Below are 20,824 nucleotides of genomic sequence, written 5' to 3'. Positions count from 1 at the left end.
GGCTAGGGCCGGCCAGAGTCGGTTCCCCTGCAGGGTGGGACTTCCCCGGTGAGGCCCGGAGCGTAGCGGACTGGTCCAGCTAGAAAAAGAAAGGTTTTGAGCTGAATAGGATAACCCCGCGCCTGGGGCTATCCGGAAGGGGTGGAACCAGACTGGATGAAGGCGGGGAAGAGCGCTTGACTGAGGGAAGATGCTGGGGCGCGCTGAGGGAGGAGCCAGGAGCCATTTGCCTTCTCATTGCTTGGGACCTGGCCCTCCCTCTTGGCCACGCCCCCTGGTTTCGGGACACCCGCTCCCAGCTTAACCTTAAGCCCCGCCCGTTCCTCTGAAATTGGGTCGCTGTCCCGCCCTCTTTCCTAGTACTTCCTGTTCTCGGCTAACCCTGGCGCTGGGCCGGGGGCTGGAGAATGACTGTGGTCTGAGTGACCCGGGGCGGCTGCGCGGGCCGGGGTGGGCCTCAAAGCCGGGCACCAGACGGGAGGGGCGGCGCTTGGGCCGCGCGCTGCCCGCGCCGGGTCCCGGCGGGCGGCAAGGCTGGGGCTGACTCCTTTCTCAGGATGCCGGGGGAGGAAGAGGAGCGGGCCTTCCTGGTGGCCCGCGAGGAGCTGGCGAGCGCCCTGAGGAGGGATTCTGGGCAGGCGTTTTCCCTGGAGCAGCTCCGGCCGCTGCTAGCCAGCTCTCTGCCGCCAACCGCCCGCTACCTGCAGCTGGACGCCGCACGCCTGGTCCGCTGCAACGCCCATGGGGAGGTGAGGCCCGGCCCCGCTTGGAAGGGGGCACCAGGGCCTGAGGCCCGGGCTACGCTTACAACTCTCTGCTCTCATTGCTCCCAGCCCCGAAACTACCTCAGTACCCTGTCCACGGCCCTGAACATCCTGGAGAAATATGGCCGCAACCTTCTCAGCCCTCAGCGGCCCCGGTACTGGCGCGGCGTCAAGTTTAATAACCCTGTCTTTCGCAGCACGGTGGATGCTGTGCAGGTGAATCCCCTGGCCTTACGGGAGAGGGGGCTGGGTCTGGGCTGGGGTTTGGCTAGAAAAGGCCTGAGATTGTGCTGAATGGGGAGGGGTCCAGCCCTACTAGGCAGGAAGCCTCCTGGGTGGTGACTGGTTGTGAATGTATGGCAGGGGGGCCGAGATGTGCTGCGATTATATGGCTATACAGAGGAGCAGCCAGATGGGTTGAGCTTCCCCGAAGGGCAAGAGGAGCCAAATGAGCACCAGGTTGCTACAGTCACACTGGAAGTACTGCTGCTTCGGACAGAGCTCAGCCTGCTATTGCAGGTGAGATGCTCCTCTAGTCTTGATGGACTTATACACCAGGGCTGGGGAGCCCAGCCTAACTCAAGTAAGTCTGAGGACCCCTGTGCTGCTGAACTATGGGCGTAGTTCAGCATTCTGGGAGCTCCGGGTACTGATTTTCCCTCTGTGTATGTTAAGGGACCAGGGCTTAGAGGGAGGGCTTTGTTCTAGGGGTCTAGGTGGAAACCGTTTTTATCTGTATTATTACAGAATACTCATCCAAGACAGCAGGCACTGGAGCAGCTGTTGGAAGACAAGGTTGAAGATGATGTAAGGAAAGCAGGAAAGGGGCTGGTATACAAAGGGAACCGGAATTGTGGGACTCTGTATCCCTAAACCCTTGTTCATTCCCTGCCCTTTCTTTTTCAGATGCTACAGCTTTCAGAATTTGACCCCCTATTGAGAGAGATTGCTCCTGGCCCCCTCACCACACCCTCTGCCCCAGGTATTATTGGTCCTAAATTGGGGACCAAGTAGGAAGCTATATTGATGGAAATTTGGGATGCTCCTCTGCCTTCTTGGTTATCTTCCTTTGTGTTTGTTTGTTTGTTTTGAGACAGAGTTTTGCTCTTGTTGCCCAGGCTGGAGTGCAATGGTGCGATCTCCACTCACCGCAACCTCCGCCTTCCGGGTTCAAGCGATTCTCCTGCCTCAGCCTCCCAGGTAGCTGGGATTACAGGCATGCACCACCACACTCGGCTAATTTTGTATTTTTGGTAGATACAGGGTTTCTCCATGTTGGTCAGGCTGGTCTGGAACTCCCGACCTCAGGTGATCCACCCGCCTCAGCCTCCCAAATTGTTGGGATTACTGGCATGAACCACTGTGTCCGGCCTCTTTGTTTTTTAAAAGAGATTAAAATTGTTTCCTTGGGCCAGATGTGTTAAAAAGTAGTCTTGTGATTTGCCCCCATCTACAGCAGATTCAGATGTAACTTGGTCTTTTTTGGAAAGATGTTCTATCTCTCCTGCTCTCCAGGCTCCACTCCTGGTCCCTGCTTCCTCTGTGGTTCTGCCCCAGGCACACTGCACTGCCCATCCTGTAAACAGGCCCTGTGTCCAGCCTGTGACCACCTGTTCCATGGACACCCATCCCGTGCTCATCACCTCCGCCAGACCCTGCCTGGGGTCCTCCAGGGTACCCACCTAAGCCCCAGGTGAGAGAGTTTCTCTTCTGGGTGAGTGAAATTTAGAGAACTTAAGATCACTTGGTTATGGACTACCTGCCAGTTTCTGTGGTAAAGACTGTTTAATAGAGGAGAAGTAGCCAATCAGAACCCTGAAGGAGATAATAGACATATACATCAAACAAGTAGCAATTATAGTAACCCCGGTTGTTATGGTAGTAGGTGGTTTGCAACCTAGTCTGAAGGGTCAGCTGAATCAGGTGGCAATATTTTAAACATCTAGTGTAGGTCAGGCCATGTATTAGCAGTGTCTACTAGGAAGAAGTGAGCTTTAAACTGTCATTTAAATGTTGTATAGGCTATGGGTATAGGAGTGTTCGAGACAGGGACAATGTGTGCAAAGGCCAGAGACATGTGTTGTTACCCAGGAAATGGGGAATGCTTAGAGGTGAGGGATCCAGGCACCAGGTGCCACTTCAGTAGGCCATGTCTGCTTTTCCATTACAGTTTACCTGCCTCAGCCCAACCACGGCCCCAGTCGACCTCCCTGCTGGCACTGGGGGACAGCTCTCTTTCTTCCCCTAATCCTGCAAGTGCTCGTTTGCCCTGGCACTGTGCTGCCTGTGCCATGCTAAATGAGCCTTGGGCAGTGCTCTGTGTGGCCTGTGATCGGCCCCGAGGCTGTAAGGGGTTGGGGTTGGGAACTGAGGGTGCCCAAGGAACTGGAGGCCTAGAACCTGATCTTGCAAGGGGTCGGTGGGCCTGCCAGAGCTGTACCTTTGAGAATGAGGCAGCAGCTGTGCTGTGTTCCATATGTGAGCGACCTCGGCTGGCCCAGCCTCCCAGCTTGGTGGTGGATTCCCGAGATGCTGGCATTTGCCTGCAACCCCTTCAGGTAACCTGTTCCTGGCCTTCCCAGCTCTTTATTGTGTGTTACCTCAAGTCATTCTCTTCTTTTCTATCCCATGTTTTCCTTTACTTCTTCCCAACTCCCTGTATTTCTGTTGTGAACCTCAGCCAGCCAGTCAAAGGGATAATTCTCTCTGCCTTCCCAGCAGGGGGATACTTTGCTGGCCTCTGCCCAGAGTCATGTCTGGTACTGTATTCACTGTACCTTCTGCAACTCGAGCCCTGGCTGGGTGTGTGTAATGTGCAACCGGACTAGTAGCCCCATTCCAGTACAACGTGCCCCCCGGCCCTATGCCAGCTCTTTGGAAAAGGGTCCCCCTAAGCTTGGGCCCCCACAACGCCTTAGTGCCTCCCTGCCCAGTTCCTGTGGAGACCCTGGGAAGCAGCGCCAAGACAAGATGCGGGAGGAAGGCCTCCAGCTAGTGAGCATGATCCGGGTAAGGACTGGGCTTGGGATGAGGTAGGGCTGAGCTGGTGTGGGAAAGGAGATGCTGCAGGTGGTTAATAGTTTCTATGAACCTTGTCATTGTTAGCAGCAGCTCCTTGTTACTGAGGCAGTTACCATGCTGTGCACTGATGACATGATCCATATGTCTGAGCTGAGCCACTGTCACCATCTTAGATCAGGCTGAGGGTGGGTGAAGGGTGTGCCCCACCTGATGGGCCTGATGGGCAGGACTGTGCCTTAGGAAGGGGAAGCCGCAGGTGCCTGTCCAGAGGAGATCTTCTCGGCTCTGCAGTACTCGGGCACTGAGGTGCCTCTGCAGTGGTTGCGCTCAGAACTGCCCTACGTGCTGGAGATGGTGGCTGAGCTGGCTGGACAGCAGGACCCTGGGCTGGGTGCCTTTTCCTGTCAGGAGGCCCGGAAAGCCTGGCTGGATCGTCATGGCAACCTTGATGAAGCTGTGGAGGAATGTGTGAGGACCAGGCGAAGGAAGGTATCAGCTGTGCTGGATATGGGATAGGGTCGAGAGTCTGCATCTCTCACATTCTCCCTTGCTTGCTTTCCCACTTCACTCCCTCTCACCACTCCCATCTTGCAGGTGCAGGAGCTCCAGTCTCTAGGCTTTGGGCCTGAGGAGGGGTCTCTCCAGGCATTGTTCCAGCATGGAGGTGATGTGTCACGGGCCCTGACTGAGCTACAGCGCCAACGCCTAGAGCCCTTCCACCAGCGCCTCTGGGACAGTGGCCCTGAGCCCACCCCTTCCTGGGATGGGCCAGACAAGCAGGTGCTGGGAGGAGGCAAGAAACCCAAGGGTCCACCTAGAGGAGCAAGAGGGAGCTGAGGGGAAGGGTCCCTGGAGTCTGACAGCACTTCCCCCTCCACCTGAATCACATTGCAGAGCCTGGTCAGGCGGCTTTTGGCAGTCTACGCACTCCCCAGCTGGGGCCGGGCAGAGCTGGCGCTGTCATTGCTGCAGGAGACACCCAGGAACTATGAGTTGGGGGACGTGGTAGAAGCTGTAAGGCACAGCCAGGACCGGGCCTTCCTGCGCCGCTTGCTTGCCCAGGAGTGTGCTGTGTGTGGCTGGGCCCTGCCCCACAACCGGGTAAGTCCCTCCCCACAGTACCTGGTCCAAGAATTACTCTATTCTTTTGGACCCCCACCCTACCCCAGTCCCCATCTCTGATCCTGTCTTCTGCTCTTCAGTTGCCCATGTACCCCTGAAGGCTTCTGGGAGGAGGAGGTCAGGAATAGGCTTATCTCCTCCCTTGAAAAAAAATTTCCTATTATGGAAATTTTCAAACATGCAATAGTAGAAAAGTTGTACTACACTGTATAACAAATTCCCATATCCCCCTGCAACCCTTCCAATCCCAGTGTAGTCATCATCAAGCTTCAGCAATTGTCAACAAATATGATCAGTCTTTATTTCACATATATACACAGATGGTTATTTTTATATCAAATATCAGGCATAATATAGCTTATAAATGCTTCAGTATATATCTCTAAAATGTAAAACTTTATTTATTTACTTATTTATTTTTTTTTGAGATGGAATTTCAGTCTTGACCCCAGGCTGGAGTACAGTAGCGCAATCTCAGCTCACTGTAACCTCCACCTCCTCCAAGCAGTTCTCCTGCCTCAGCCTCCTGAGTAGCTGGGATTACAGGCGCCTGCCACCACACTCGGCTAATTTTTATATTTTTAGTAGAGACGGGGTTTTGCCATATTGGCCAGGCTGGTCTCGAACTCTTGACCTCTACAATTATTTTAAAAATACAGAGTAAAACCAAAACAAAACACATACAGAGCCAGTCTAACTGCTCTGACCTAGAGTACGTGGAGGCTTGGGAGCTAAGAAGGGCTTGTTCCTATAAACTGGATATTTGCTGATATTAAAGAATTACTAGGCCGGGCGCAGTGGCTCACGCCTGTAATGCCAGCATTTTGGGAGGCCAAGGCAGGTGGATCACGAGGTCAGGAGATGGAGACCATCCTGGCTGACATGGTGAAACCCTGTCTCTACTAAAAATACAAAAAATTAGCCGAGTGTGGTGGCAGGTGCCTGTAGTCCCAGCTACTCGGGAGGCTGAGGCAGGAGAATGGCATGAACCCAGGAGGCGGAGCTTGCAGGGAGCAGAGATTGCATCACTGCACTCCAGCCTGGGCAACAGAGTGAGATTCTGTCTCAAAAAAAAAAAATTAAAGGCCGGGCGCGGTGGCTCAAGCCTGTAATCCCAGCACTTTGGGAGGCCGAGACGGGCGGATCACGAGGTCAGGAGATCGAGACCATCCTGGCTAACGCGGTGAAACCCCGTCTCTACTAAAAAATACAAAAAAAAAAAAACTAGCCGGGCGCAGTGGTGGGCGCCTGTAGTCCCAGCTACTCGGGAGCCTGAGGCAGGAGAATGGTGTGAACCCGGGAGGCGGAGCTTGCAGTGAGCTGAGATCCGGCCACTGCACTCCAGCCTGGGCGACAGAGCGAGACTCCGTCTCAAAAAAAAAAAAAAAAAAAATTACTGTTCATTTGTGTGTGTGTGTGTGACAGCGCTACTGTGGATGTGTTTTCAAAAAGAATTTTGCTGGGCATGATGCCTTATGCCTGTAATCCTAGTGCTTTGGGAGTCTGAGGTGGGAGAATTCCTTGAAGCCAGGAGTTAGAGACCAGCATGGGCAACATAATAAGACTCCCATCTCTAAAAAAATAAATAAAGGGCTGGGCGTGGTGGCTAACGCCTGTAATCCCTGCACTTTGGGAGACCAAGTGGGTTGATCACGAGATCAAGAGATTTAGACCATCCTGGTCAACATGGTGAAACCCCGTCTCTACTAAAAATACAAAAATTAGCCAGGCATGGTGGCGTGTGCCTGTTGTCCCAGCTACTTGGGAGGCTGAGGCAGGAGAATCGCTTGAACCTGGGAGGCGGAGGTTGCAGTGAGCCAAGATTGTGCCACTGCACTCCAACCTGGGCAACAGAATGAGATTCCATCTCAAAAAAAAAAAAAAAAGAAATTAAAAATAAGTAAGTAAATAAATAAATAAATAAAGTTGGCCAGGCACAGTGGCTCACACCTGTAATCCTAGCACTTTGGGAGGCCAAGGCAGGTGGATCACCTGAGGTCAGGAGTTTGAAACCAGCCTGACCAACATGGTGAAACCCTGTCTCTACAAAAAATACAAAAATTAGCTGGGCGTGGTAGCGGGTGCCTGTAATCCTAGCTACTTGGGAGGCTGAGGCAGGAAAATCTCTTGAACCTGGGAGACAGAGGTTGCAGTGACCCAGGATTGTGCCACGGCACTCCAGTCTGAGCGATGGAGTAAGACTCTGTCTCAAAATCAATTAAATAAATAAATAATTGTAGAATCTACAGGAAGTTTCAAAAATAGTACATAGAGTCCTGTGTACTTTTCACTCACCTTCACCCAGTGATGACTTTATTTTTTTGAGACGGAGTCTCGCTCTGTCACCCTGACTGGAGCGCAGTGGTGCAATTATGGCTCACTGCAACCCCCACCTCCCTGTTCAAGCGATTCCCCTGTCTCAGCCTCCCGAATAGCTGTGATTACAGGCATCTTCTACCACGCCTGGCTAATTTTTTTTTTTTTTTTTTTTTTTTTTTTTTTTTTTTTTTTTTGAGACGGAGTTTTGCTCTTGTTGCCCAGGCTGGAGTGCAATGGTGCGATCTCGGCTCACTGCAGCCTCCGCCTCCCAGGTTCAAGCGATTCTCCTGCCTCAGCCTCCTGAGTAGCTGGGATTACAGGCATGCGCCACCACACCTGCCTAATTTTGTATTTTTAGTAGAGACAGGGTTTCTCAATGTTGGTCAGGCTGGTGTGGAACTCCTGACCTCAGGTGATCCGCCTGCCTCAGCCTCCTAAAGTGCTGGGATTACGGGCATGAGCCATGGTGGCTGGCCTAATTTTTGTATTTTTAGTAGAGACAAGGTTTCGCCATGTTGGCAGGCTGGTCTCGAACTCCTGGCCTCAAGTGATCCGCCCACCTTGGCTTCCCAAAGTACTGGGATTACAGGTGTGAGCCAGCATGCCCGACCCCCAGTGGTGATTTCTTATATAATTATAGTACAATATCAAGACCAAGAAATAGACATTGCTACAACGTTAGCTTTACCATAGGTCTTGTTCATTTTTCACGTGGATGTGCCGCTGTGTGTATGTGTGGTTCTGTGCAGTTCTGTCCCATGTATAGATACATATAACCACCACCATAATCAAGATACAGATTGTTTCCTCACCACAGAGGAACTCCCTCATGTACCTCTTTAATTATACCCTTCTGCCACCACTTCTAGTCACCCAGCAACCATGAATCTGTTCTCCACCTCTATAGTTTTGTCATTTCAAGCATGTTACTTGTATATTTAATGGAATATGAATGTTTTTATAGGCACTTTTGTCTTTACCTTAGGTGTCACCATTGTCTATTTTCCTCCACCTGACTGTCTTCAGATGTTTAGGTTGCCTGCCTGGCCCCTGCTGGCACTTGAGGTTGTTAACCCTGCCTAGTTGTTAATTAGAGCCTGATTTCTTAGTAGACACCTGGCCACTGCCTCTTCCCTAGGCTGGCAGCTGTGGCTTCTGACCCCCTCCCTCCAACCCCTCACCCTCCAGATGCAGGCCCTGACTTCCTGTGAGTGCACCATCTGTCCTGACTGCTTCCGCCAGCACTTCACCATCGCCTTGAAGGAGAAGCACATCACAGACATGGTGTGCCCTGCCTGTGGCCGCCCTGACCTCACCGATGACACACAGTTGCTCAGCTACTTCTCTACCCTTGACATCCAGGTACTGCAGCCCCTCTAGGACTCAGGTACCCTGAGCTTTGAATAGCAACCCTCCCACCCACCACCTCTGCATCCTGTCCCCAGCTTCGAGAGAGCCTAGAGCCAGATGCCTATGCGTTGTTCCATAAGAAGCTGACCGAGGGTGTGCTGATGAGGGACCCCAAGTTCTTGTGGTGTGCCCAGGTAAGTGGCCTGCCCAGGGGAGCTACTGTGGAGGGACAGGGGATGGTTCCATGTCAGGCCTTTGATAACTTTATGCTCTTGTACTTACAGTGCTCCTTTGGCTTCATATATGAGCGTGAGCAGCTGGAGGCGACTTGTCCCCAGTGTCACCAGACCTTCTGTGTGCGCTGCAAGCGCCAGGTGAGGCACATTCATCCTTTCAGAAATACTTGCTGAGCTACTGCCAGGTACTGTGTTAGACTCAGGGGAGTTTGTATACTGGAGAGCAAAATATATATGAGCTCTGAGGTCAAAAGAGCTTACAGACTAGGCACAAGGAGAAAGGGAAGAAAGCAGAGGGAGGGAGGAAATCGGGAGAGAAAGGAAAGGGGAGGAGGAAGGAAGGGAGGTAAGCCAGAGGAACTAATTATACATAGGCTTAAGTTCTATGAAGAAAACAAACAGGAATCTGAGATCAGGGTAACAGAGTGGACCTACTTAGGGTAGAGAGGTCAGACAAGTCTTCTCTAAAATGGTTTAAGCTCAGGCCTAAACATTAAAAAGAAGCCAACCATGCAGAGAGCATTTGGGAGAGAAAGAACAACACATGGAAAGGACCAGAGTCAGAAAAAAGTGTTGGGTGGCTGGAGCCTGGAAAGCAAGGTGGGAGTGGCAGGTGGTCAGAGAGAAGCCAGCTGCCAGGTCTGGAGAGCCCTGGAGGCCAAGTGAGGCAGGTATCCGTCCGCCTTCATTCTGAGAAAAAGCAAGGGTGATACTATCTCATTTATCTTTCGTTTATTTATTTATTTATTTTTAGAGACAAGGACTCACTCTCACCCAGGCTGGGGTCCTCTGGTGCAGTCACAGCTCACTATAGCCTCCAACTTCTGGTCTCAAGTGATCCCTCACCTTAGCCTTCCAAAGTACTGGGATTACAGGCATGAGCCACTATGCCCAACCACATTTATCTTTTAAGAAGTATAATATTTGGCTAGGCACAGTGGCTTCTGCCTGTAATCCCATCACTTTGGGAGGCCATGGTGGGTAGATCACTTGAGGTCGGGAGTTCAAGACCAGCCTGCCCAATATGGTGAAACCCCGTCTCTACTAAAAATACGAAAATTAGCCGGGTATGGTGGCATGTGCCTGTAATCCCAGCTACTCTGGAGGCTGGAGCAGGAGAATCACTTGAACCCAGGAGGTGGAGGCTGCAGTGAGCCGAGATCACGCCATTGCACTCCAGCCTGGGTGACAGAGCGAGACTCCATCTCAAAAAAAAAAAAAAAAAAAAAAAAAATTTCATCTGCATCATGTCTGAAACAAAGTGAACACCTGAGACTACCACGGGACCAAAAACACCACCAATACTGTGGAAGCTACCTGACTTACAATTTTGAAGTCCTTTTGACAGCTATGGGGAGAATTGATCCTAGGGGTGCAGGAATGGGAAACAGACTAGTAACCAAGGCAAGCAATTGAGGCAAGGGCTGATAGTGACCTGGAGTAAAGTGGTAGCAGTAGGGATGAAGGAAAAGGGGATAATGTTGAGATGGTCTGTGGGGTGGAAACAAGGCAAAAGGAGTGTGAGGCGGTAGGAGAAAATGAAAGAACCAAGCATGGCCTCTCATTTTTAGATCTGAGCAAATGGTAGGTGGCAGTGACATAAACCAAGCTGGGGACCACTGGATGTGAGTGGAGGGGCTAGGAAGAAGGGCCAGGGGATGGGATAGAGCTCCCACGTGAAGCCTACTTTCCCTCCGGCAGTGGGAGGAGCAGCACCGAGGTCGGAGCTGTGAGGACTTCCAGAACTGGAAACGCATGAATGACCCAGAATACCAGGCCCAGGGCCTAGCAATGTATCTTCAGGAAAACGGCATTGGTAAGGCTGCCCCACTTGGCCTGTTTGCTCAGAAGCCTGTCATTGCCAGCAGCTCTCTTCTTGAGGGCCTTGAGCTGCAGCGGCAGCTCCAGCCCTGATCTCTTGTCCTTTGCAGACTGCCCCAAATGCAAGTTCTCATATGCCCTGGCCCGAGGAGGCTGCATGCACTTTCACTGTACCCAGTGCCGCCACCAGTTCTGCAGCGGCTGCTACAATGCCTTTTATGCCAAGAATGTGAGCCCAGAGAGTTGGCGAAGGGATGGAAGGGTGGGGGCCTCCGTTGGGTTTGAGAGGCAGAGGCCATTGAGGAGTGGCCCCGGGGAAGAGAAGAGGTCAATGGGATGTAAAGCACAACTCTCTATCCCCTTACCCTTTGCTTGCTCCTCCAATGTCTCCATCTCCCCTCACCCATACACCCCTCACGCAGGGGTTCCTGAGAGGCCAGGACCCCAACAGTCTCCAACTTCCTCTCTCCCATCTGGGTTTCTGCCAGAAATGTCCAGACCCTAACTGCAGGGTGAAAAAGTCTCTGCACGGCCACCACCCTCGAGACTGTCTCTTCTACCTACGGGACTGGACTGCTCTCCGGCTTCAGAAGCTGCTACAGGTCAGAGGTGGTCAGGAGAGAAGAAGACTGGGCCCAGGGTGGGCAAGAACGGAAAAGACTTCATGCTAGGAAATGCAACAGGGACTGGCATCAAGGGGAATGTAACACCCATCTGTCTCTCCTCCTCAGGACAATAATGTCATGTTTAATACAGAGCCTCCAGCTGGGGCCCGGGCAGTCCCTGGAGGTGAGTGTTAGGACAAGCCTTTGAGAAGAAGAGATGGTGTGCTGGGCTCCCACTGTATGATGGGTAAAGGGGAGGCTTGGGTCTGGGGCCACTTGTTGCACGCCCTTTGGCAAGTTAATTGAGACTCCAGGCCTTGTTTCTTCCGCTGTAAAATAGGGGTAGTATCTACCTTGCAGCTAAGCCACTTTACATAAGACATCTTTAAATAACCTGGTACCCAAGAAGGCATTAATACTAATTTTCTTCTCCCATTCTCAAATGATCATAATTCATTAATTAACTCAATGAGTGTTTAATGAGACCTGCTAGTTGCAGGGCACTGTTTTAGATTCCATGAGGGTAACAGAAAGGTGTTACGTGTGGTTCTAACCTCTTTCACTTCCTACAGTGTAGACAGAGGCAAGTCTACAGTCCATACCACCCTGAATGTGACTAATCTTTTCTGATCTTGGAGGCTAAGCAGGTTCGGGCCTAGTTAGTACTTGGATGAGAGATTGGCTGGGAATACCAGGTGCTGTAGGCTTTAAATTTAAAAAAAAAAAAAAAATAGAGGTGGCCTGCCAGGTGCGGTGGCTCATGCCTGTAATCCCAACACTTTGGGAAGCCAAGGCGGGTGGATCATGAAGTCAGGAGATGGAGACCATCCTGGCTAACACAGTGAAACCCCGTCTCTACTAAAAAATAGAAAAAATTAGCTGGGCGTGGTGGCAGGTTCCTGTAGTCCCAGCTGCTCAGGAGGCTGAGGCAGGAGAATGGCATGAACCTGGGAGGCGGAGCTTGCAATGAGCCAAGATCGCACCACTGCACTCCAGCCTGGGCAACAGTGAGACTCAGTCTCAAAAAAAAAAAAAAAAGGTGGCCAAGCGCAGTGGCTCATGCCTATAATCCCAGCACTTTGGGAGGCCAAGGCAGGTGGATCACCTGAGGTCAGGAGTTCGAGACCAGCCTGGCCAACAAGGTGAAACCCTGTCTGTACTAAAAATACAAAAAAAATTAGCCAGGTGTGGTGGCAAGCACCTGTAATCCCAGCTACCCGGGTGGCTGAGGCAGGAGAATCGCTTGAACCCGGAAGGAGGCCGAGATTGCAGTGAGCCAAGATTGCGCCATTGCACTCCAGTCCAGCCTGGGCAACAAGGGTGAAACTCCATCTCAAAAAAAAAAAAAAAAAAAAACAGAGGTAGCCAGGAGTGGTGGCTCACACCCGTAATCCCAGCACTTTGGGAGGCTAAGGCAAGAGGATTACTTGAGCCCAGGAGTTTGAGACCAGCATGAACAACATAATGAGACCCTGTCTCTATTTAAAAAAAAAAAGAGGTAAGACCTTCACAGAATAAGTAAGTTAACTAGTCAAGAGATAAATAACAACCAAAAAAAAAAAGCTATCTCAAGAGGGTATGTGTTTATGAACCAAAAGCCAGCTTGGATAAAAGTAGGGACAAGTTCCTGCCTCTGTATCAGATGGTCTGCCGCTGATGGCACCTCTGAGTACCCACCAGCACCACTGGGAAAGCGGGAGTTGCTGTGCTCAGTCCCTTCCTTGGAGGCTGCCTTCCCTACCTTGTGAGTATCCCAGTTCTGGAGCTTTGTGGTTATTGGCCTCCCAACAGAGGCTCCCTTCTTCCCTCACCTTCAGGTGGCTGCCGAGTAATGGAGCAGAAGGAGGTTCCCAATGGGCTCAGGGATGAAGCTTGTGGCAAGGAAACTCCAGCTGGCTATGCTGGCCTGTGCCAGTGAGTGTCAGCAGGACATGGGCATGGTGTTGGGCGGTGGGTAGAAGTGGTGAGGGCATGCCCAGGCAGTAAAGTGGGTCCCTGGGAGCAGTAGGTCTCGCAGTGGGTAGAAGGGAGGAGGCTTTCTGGGCAAGGGCATGGATAGATAGTAGCATGCAGTGTGGGCACAGGCAGGGGTTGTTAATCTTGTTCGTCTAAGTGTCTCAGAGCCCAGCTATGTTGACACACTCAGTTAATATTAGTCAACAGAACAAATATTCTGCTCCCTTTTCTCCCCAGGGCACACTACAAAGAGTATCTTGTGAGCCTCATCAATGCCCACTCTCTGGACCCAGCCACCCTGTATGAGGTGGAAGAGCTGGAGACGGCCACTGAGCGCTACCTACACGTACGCCCCCAGCCTTTGGCTGGAGAGGATCCCCCTGCCTACCAGGCCCGCTTGTTACAGGTATAGCCTCCACCCAGCCTCACCTCTGACCCCACCCTACAGAAGTCACCTGGTGCAGGCTGTGTCTGAGCTCCAGGCTCCTAATATCATTACCTTCTCTCTCCTGCAGAAGCTGACAGAAGAGGTACCCTTGGGACAGAGTATCCCCCGCAGGAGGAAGTAGCTGAGAGTAAGGGTCCCGATGAGGGTCCCATGGCCTACTCCCTCAGGAACAGCTCCAGCACCAATAAAGAGGCATCTTACCACCCAGGCTTCTTGGTGGTCCTTCTTCCTGGTGCCACCATCTAGGGGTACCAGGGAAAGAGTGGGGTGAACAGAGCTTTGCTGAAAAGGGCCCCCTGCAACCTAGTGCCTGACCCTCCCTGGACTCAGGACCAGGAAGGAGTTGACACCCTGGATGGTCAAGGGAGGCCCTCCCCATCCAGCCACGTGGCCTGGGCTCCCTCCCTCCCTGCCTCCTTTCTTCCTTTCATCGAATTCGACTGGTATTTGAAGTCACCCAGTATGTATCAGGTGGGCACTGTAGGGGAACACAGATGCACAGGTGTACACAGCAATCCAGAGGTCCCAAGCCTGACTCCAGGAAACTGGCCTCCCTGGGGAAGCCGCAGTGTCACCCAGAGAAGGTCAGATACAAGCAAGAGTATCTGAGGGAGGAAGGGGAATGAGCCAGGATGGAGCTGAGCCGGTGGAGCAGGGCCCCCCTGCTGCGACAGTGGCATCCTGATAGTGAGATGCTTAGATGCTGCTGCCCCCTGGTGGCCACCAGTTCCCTGCAACTCTGAGACCACGTGATTTCTGGGAAAAGGCCCTCCCTGGAGGAGAACCGAAACTTAGGGTGGGGACTGTAGAAAGGGGTGGAGAGATCAGCCGCCCAGCCAGGAGTTAAGCTGAGGTCGTCTGAGCCCTGCAACAGCCTGGACAGCAACTCAGGTAAGATCAGCCAAGAATGGGAGTCAGCCTGGGATCTAGGGCTAGAAAGTCCAGCCAGATTGGGGGTAGGGGGTTCTAGGGGTCCCTCTGCTAGACTGCGGGATAGACAGAAGACCTCTAAGTCAGGAAGTGGGAGATTCAGCCTGAGAATGAGACTGACAAAGGCCAGCACCTCAGACTCTTGTAGGCAAAGGTCAGAAGGACCTCCTGCTGGATTGTTCAGGGAAGAAGGCTCATTGCCCCAGCCTCAGTGGACCATTTGTTTCCTTGCCGTCTGGCCCTGCCCACTTGTGCTGCAGCTCCACCCCCACCCCTGCTTCCTGCCCCACCTACTCCTGGGGATGGCAGAGGGGTGGGGGTCAGAGGCTAGGTTGTGTAGGCTGTGGGGCAGTGGGTGAAGGGCCTGATGCATCTCAGCAGAGCCTGCCTCTGCTGATGCTCGGGAATCTAGACAGGGCCTCTCACCAGGAATGATCACCAAAGGAATTACTTCCTAAACAATACATTTCTGAAAAGTCCTAAAATTAAGACCAATGCCCAAGGTTTCCTTCCAGGTATCACAGCTTAGAATGCTAAAAACAATGTTTGGGTTTTTGTTTTGTTTTTGTTTTTTGTCATTGCTAGTGATGGCAGAAAGGAAACAATTCTGTCTCATAGAGTGTTGAAATGTGTCTAGAGCTAAAAGAAAATGGATGGGATCTCTGGGACCTGTTGCCAGAATCTAGTCTCAATGGCCAGGGTCTCAGGAGATGTTCCCTCCCAAAGTGTCAGTTCTGACGCTTCCTGCTCCTCTTATCCCCCAGGATGGCATCAGGCAGGGCACGCTGTACCCGAAAACTCCGGAACTGGGTGGTGGAGCAAGTGGAGAGCGGGCAGTTCCCCGGAGTGTGCTGGGATGATACAGCTAAGACCATGTTCCGGATTCCCTGGAAGCATGCAGGCAAGCAGGACTTCCGAGAGGACCAGGATGCTGCCTTCTTCAAGGTGAAAGGGCTTGGAAACCACTGTTCCTCTGCGTGAGGGATGGTGTATACACTGGTACACTCACCCTCGAGCACTTGCGTCTACCTGGGTTTCAGACAAGGGAGACATTGGAGAGGAAAACTAGCTGCATCATTTGCAGAGTCCAGTACAAAATGAAAATGTGGAGGCCTTGTTCAAAAATTCTGGGGATTTTGGCCAGGCGCAGTGGCTCACGCCTGTAATCCCAGCACTCTGGGAGGCCGAGGTGGGTGGATCACGAGGTCAAGAGATCAAGACCATCCTGGCCAACATGGTGAAACCCCGTCTCTACTAAAAATACAAAAATTAGCTGGGCCTGGCGGCGCATGCCTGTAGTCCCAGCTACTCAGGAGGCTGAGGCAGGAGAATTGCTTGAACCAGGGAGGCAGAGGCTGTAGTGAGCCGAGATCGTACCACTGCACTCCAGCCTGGCGACAGAGTGAGACTCTGTCTCAAAAAAAAAAAAAAAAAAATTCTGGGGATTTCAAGATGGCAACACAGAGCACAGACCCTGCATGATCCCTTCTGAGCTTAGAGCTGCACGCCCATAAAGCCAGTCCTGTTGGAGGGGCAGCTGGTGCCTGTAACACACTGCCTCTTTTTCCCTTGCTTTCTTTCCTAGGCCTGGGCAATATTTAAGGGAAAGTATAAGGAAGGGGACACAGGAGGCCCCGCTGTCTGGAAGACTCGCCTGCGCTGTGCACTCAACAAGAGTACCGAATTTGAGGAGGTTCCTAACAGGGGCCGCATGGATGTTGCTGAGCCCTACAAGGTGTATCGGCTGCTGCCACCAGGAACCTTCTCTGGTGGGTTTCCCCTTGCCCAACCACTCCTAGACTCAGCAGACTGGGGAGGAAGGATAGATGTGCGGGCTTCCCCCAGGCTTCTCATAGCTCTGCCTTGTCCGTGCCCTTGGGGGCTGCTACCCAGGTTTCCCTTCCTAGGCTTGCGCATTCTTCACTGCCTCAGACCTCTCCCTTACCCTCTGTCCCTGCTCAAGACCCTGACCTTTCTGTCTCCCTCAACAATTCCACAGGCCAGCCAGGGACTCAGAAATCACCATCAAAGCGACAGCACAGTTCTGTGTCCTCTGAGAGGAAGGAGGAAGAGGGTGCCATGCAGAACTGCACACTCAGTCCCTCTGTACTCCAGGAATCCCTCAATAATGTAAGAGATGGAAAGGGAACTGGGCGGGCCTGAGGGCAGGACAGTAACTAGAGGGAGAGGTGGGCCAATGAAAGACACTGTGTCTTGGGAGGCCGAGGTGGGCAGATCACCTGAGGTCAGGAGTTCGAAACCAGCCTTGACCAACATGGTGAAACCCCGTCTCTACTAAAAATACAAAAATTAGCTGGGTGTTGTGGCATCTGCCTGTAATCCCAGCTACTCAGGAGGCTGAGGCAGGAGAATCGCTTGAACCCAGGAGGCGGAGGTTGCAGTGAGCCGAGATTGCCCCATTGCACTCCAGCCTGGGCAACAAGAACAAAACTCTGTCTCAAAAAAAGAAAAAAAAAAAAAAAGACACTGTGTCTGCAGGAGGAGGAGGAGGCCAGTGGGGGAGCACTCCATTCAGACATCGGGAGCAGCAGCAGCAGCAGCCCTGAGCCACAGGAAGGTACCACCTGCCCTGCCCCTTGTGTTGTCCCCCATGCCACACCCTCTGGCCCAAGACTCCCCAGTCCCACTCTGAATGACCAGTGCCTTTGCTTCCCTTCCAGGTACAGACACAACTGAGGCCCCCTTTCAAGGGGATCAGAGGTCCCTGGAGTTTCTGCTTCCTCCAGAGCCAGGTACATGGCATTTCTGACTTTCTCCTGTGCCCTGTGCCCCGAGGTCTTCCACCTTTGACTGTGCATGCATTATCTAGTCAGTCAGGGCTTACAGCAAACTGTGCCCACATTACCATAGCCCAAGGCACTGGTTTCTAGGTGGCGAGAATTCCACATGCCTGGCCAGACTCCAAAAAGCTTGCTTCCCAAAAATATCACCCTATACACTCTCCTGGAAATCTACATTGAGACGTTGATTTCATTGGGCCAAACAGAGGCCCAATCTCAAGGGACCTTCTAGTAAACTACAAGCCCCTGGTCATTAAACCCTGAGGCCTCATGGTCAATCACATACTAGCTACTTGCCTAAGTGACAGGAAAACCTGAGAAGAAGTCCCCTGGCTGGTGCAGGGAGGGAAGGTGGAGCTATTCCCCTGGGGAGGTGCTGCTGCCAACCTGCATGCTCCTCCAGCACCAAGTAGGGCTGTTCTATTCCCCAGACTACTCACTGCTGCTCACCTTCATCTACAACGGGCGTGTGGTGGGCGAGGCCCAGGTGCAAAGCCTGGATTGCCGCCTTGTGGCTGAGCCCTCAGGCTCTGAGAGCAGCATGGAGCAGGTGCTGTTCCCCAAGCCTGGCCCACTGGAGCCCACGCAGCGCCTGCTGAGCCAGCTTGAGAGGGGCATCCTGGTGGCCAGCAACCCCCGAGGCCTCTTCGTGCAGCGCCTTTGCCCCATCCCCATCTCCTGGAATGCACCCCAGGCTCCACCTGGGCCAGGCCCACATCTGCTGCCCAGCAACGAGTGTGTGGAGCTCTTCAGAACCGCCTGCTTCCGCAGAGGTGAGGCTGCTCTCTCTGGGCACCTGAGCTCCCACCCCCTACCTCTTAGTACCCCCTGGGCCCAACTTGGTGGGTCCTGCCACTTCCCTATCTGCCAGCAGATCCTCCATGTAGCCTATGCATGGCACTCCTGCACTTGTGTGGTGCACATCCTGTGTGGCCATATGCCCAGCCTGGCAGCTACCTGGCAGCTCTCCTCCAGCCAAGACAATGGAAGAGGTGGTTCAGGTAGAGCCCAGCACAAGAGTGTCGTATCTTCAAGAACACCATCACAGTGAAGCATGCAGTCACTATGTGAAGGTGCACAGAAGAATTGGCACAGAGATTTTGAGCTTCATGGCCTTCTCCTATATACACAGATTTGGGAGAGCTGGCACACATCACACACTCTGGCCCTGGCTGCACTGTCTCTACTACAGTCCAGGCATGCCTTAGGGTTGCGCTTCTCTCCCATCCAATTCCAGCTCCTACTCAATTCTAAACCTGACCTTAAGAGTGGGACCAGGTGTACACGGGTGCAGAGTGTGGGTGTTCCCAGCACCATGGGTACCCTAGCACTGGAAGGGTGTGAGCAAGCAGCAAAGGTCTGGGCACATCTGTGTTAGCAGCCAGGGCTGCTGCCCGGGAGGACTCTAAACTCTCCCAGCAGAGAGCTTTTTCAGCTGTGCAGTGATCTACTTCTAAGCACTTATTTGAGGCAGGGGCACCCTTTCCCTATTTGCACACGGGTGAGTAGCATTTAGTTCCAAGTACTTCTGACCTTGCAGCTCCTGCTGTGGCAGGACCCCCTCCTACCTCTCTCCATCATGGGTTTCTCACTATTGCCTCCCTGCCTGTGGCCCTCTCTTCTTTTTGAAATTCTTCCAACCCTTGACCCTTTCTCTTTCAGACTTGGCCAAGTACTTCAAGGGCCTAGGCCCCCCACCGAAGTTCCAAGTAACACTGAATTTCTGGGAAGAGAGCCGTGGCCCCAGCCATACTCCACAGAATCTTATCACAGTGAAGGTGAGCTCAGAGCAGGGGCAGAGTACCCATCTAATGAGAGCGGGGGCAGTGGTACTTCAGGAGGCAAAGGGGGTTTCCTAGTGGGGAAGGAGCTCCTGGGGGTGGTGTCTGTCCCTGATGCACTCACTAAGACACTCTTCTCCATCTCTTCCAATACAGATGGAGCAGGCCTTTGCCCGATACTTGCTGGAGGAGACTCCAGAGCAGCAGGCAGCCATTCTGTCCCTGGTGTAGAGCGTGGGGTACCCATCTTCCACCTCACCTCTTTGTTCTTCCTGTCTCCTTTGAAATAGACTCATTCTTCACACGATTGACCTGTCCTCTTTGTGATAAGTCTCAATAGTTGTCTGTGATAATTGTATCCTGAAAATCCTCGCACACACTGGCTGGTGGAGCACTCAAGGCTAATTTTTTTTCCTTTTTTTTTTTTAATTTTGACATATACACCCTCTTTCATCTGTAAGGGACTGGGAAATTCCAAATGGTGTGAACCCAGGGGGCCTCTCCCTCTTCCCTGACCTCCCAACTCTAAAGACAAGCACTGCCGGGCACGGTGGCTCACGCCTGTAATCCCAGCACTTTGGGAGGCCAAGACGGGCGGATCACGAGATCAGCAGATCGAGACCATCCTGGCTAACATGGCGAAACCCCGTCTCTACTAAAAAATACAAAAAACTAGCCGGGCGAGGTGGCGGGCGTCTGTAGTCCCAGCTACTCAGGAGGCTGAGGCAGGAGAATGGCGTGAACCTGGGAGGCGGAGTTTGCAGTGAGCTGAGATCCGGCCACTGCACTCCAGCCTGGGCGACAGAGCGAGACTCCATCTCAAAAAAAAAAAAAAAAAAAAGACAAGCACTTTATATTTTCCTCTTAGATATTCACTAAGGATTTAAAATAAAATTTTATTGAAAGAGGAATCAGTATCTGATTTTCTGGGAGAAGAAGGTAGCAGTGGTCACAGATAGAGATGTAAACTTAAGAGTGGGGCACTGGGGTTCTCTTCCTGCTGACATCTCCAGCCTTTTTCCTCTCCTCTGCCCACAGGTTCTGGCTAATATGCTATCTGGGCCCTGTGAGTCCTGGGCCTGGCACTCTACAGAGGTACCCTCTGGGCAGACAAGATTAGGGAGTGGGTTGGGATAGGCCATCGAAAGGGGCATCAAGCCTTCAGCCAGGCACTATAGCCACCAACTTCACATGGTAAAGTCTGGGCTTCATAGTTCTTGCTAGAAGGCCTCAACATCGGGCCTGAGGTTAGACTGGAGGTCTAAATGAAGAGGAGACACTTGAAGGTGACCTGAAACTATGGTCTAGAGGCCCTGGGGCCTGAGAACAGAGGAGTCAGCGCAGAGTTGCTAAACCTGTACCTGTTGTTACTGGCACCTCTTCCTCCAGCACAAATTTCACCGTCACCCCAGCAGGGTACTCCCAAACTGGATTCCTTGCTCTATCTAAGGCCCATAAAAGACACTCTGGCTGGCTGGGTGCAGTGGCTCACGCCTATAATCCCAGCACTTTGGGAGGCCAAGGTGGGTGGATCACTTGAGATCAGGAGTTTGAGACCAGCCTGGCCAACATGATGAAACCTCATCTTCTAAAAATACAAAAATTAGCCAGGCATGGTGGCGGGCACCTGTAATCTCAGCTACTTGGGAGGCTGAGGCAGGAGAATCGTT

At 52.5% G+C, this 20,824-nt stretch overlaps 3 protein-coding genes across 6 annotated transcripts in view; 2 read left to right on the top strand and 1 right to left on the bottom strand.

Moving 5' to 3' along the window:
• NRL (neural retina leucine zipper) overlaps positions 1-3,625 on the bottom strand; it is a 76,052-nt gene extending 72,427 nt beyond the window's left edge. For both annotated transcript variants that reach the window (XR_007727307.1, XM_050797521.1), the window contains exon 1: positions 3,613-3,625. The gene's annotated coding sequence lies outside the window, so the exon portion shown is untranslated. The remainder of the gene's footprint in view (positions 1-3,612) is intronic.
• RNF31 (ring finger protein 31) lies at positions 369-13,845 on the top strand. 2 transcript variants are annotated; one of them, XM_050797438.1, is made up of 21 exons: positions 369-749; positions 834-980; positions 1,128-1,283; positions 1,512-1,571; positions 1,671-1,746; positions 2,280-2,457; positions 2,935-3,322; positions 3,483-3,773; positions 4,026-4,274; positions 4,380-4,565; positions 4,680-4,886; positions 8,415-8,588; positions 8,672-8,770; positions 8,861-8,950; positions 10,514-10,628; positions 10,744-10,862; positions 11,122-11,235; positions 11,365-11,422; positions 13,056-13,152; positions 13,432-13,600; positions 13,710-13,845. In XM_050797438.1, the coding sequence occupies exons 1-21, from the start codon at positions 558-560 to the stop codon at positions 13,761-13,763; spliced, it is 3,219 nt and encodes a 1,072-aa protein (XP_050653395.1). In that variant the 5' UTR covers positions 369-557; the 3' UTR covers positions 13,764-13,845. The 2 variants fall into 2 exon arrangements, with proteins under 2 accessions (XP_050653395.1, XP_050653396.1); XM_050797439.1 differs by lacking the exons at positions 369-749; positions 834-980 and having other exon boundaries at positions 1,269-1,347.
• A 125-nt stretch (positions 13,846-13,970) lies between these two features.
• On the top strand, positions 13,971-19,461 carry IRF9 (interferon regulatory factor 9). Of its 2 annotated transcripts, XM_050797472.1 has the most exons (10): positions 13,971-14,533; positions 15,337-15,517; positions 16,158-16,341; positions 16,572-16,702; positions 17,072-17,150; positions 17,254-17,325; positions 17,805-18,146; positions 18,248-18,374; positions 19,036-19,151; positions 19,311-19,461. In XM_050797472.1, exons 2-10 carry the CDS (start codon positions 15,338-15,340, stop codon positions 19,442-19,444), a joined length of 1,365 nt encoding a protein of 454 aa, XP_050653429.1. In that variant the 5' UTR covers positions 13,971-14,533; position 15,337; the 3' UTR covers positions 19,445-19,461. The 2 variants fall into 2 exon arrangements, with proteins under 2 accessions (XP_050653429.1, XP_050653431.1); XM_050797474.1 differs by lacking the exon at positions 18,248-18,374 and having other exon boundaries at positions 13,983-14,533.
• The last annotated feature ends 1,363 nt before the right edge of the window (positions 19,462-20,824 follow it).

This window comes from Macaca thibetana, chromosome 7, assembly GCF_024542745.1.
Source record: "Macaca thibetana thibetana isolate TM-01 chromosome 7, ASM2454274v1, whole genome shotgun sequence".
NCBI lineage: Eukaryota > Metazoa > Chordata > Mammalia > Primates > Cercopithecidae > Macaca > Macaca thibetana.
This window is presented reverse-complemented; position numbering and strand designations above follow the sequence as displayed.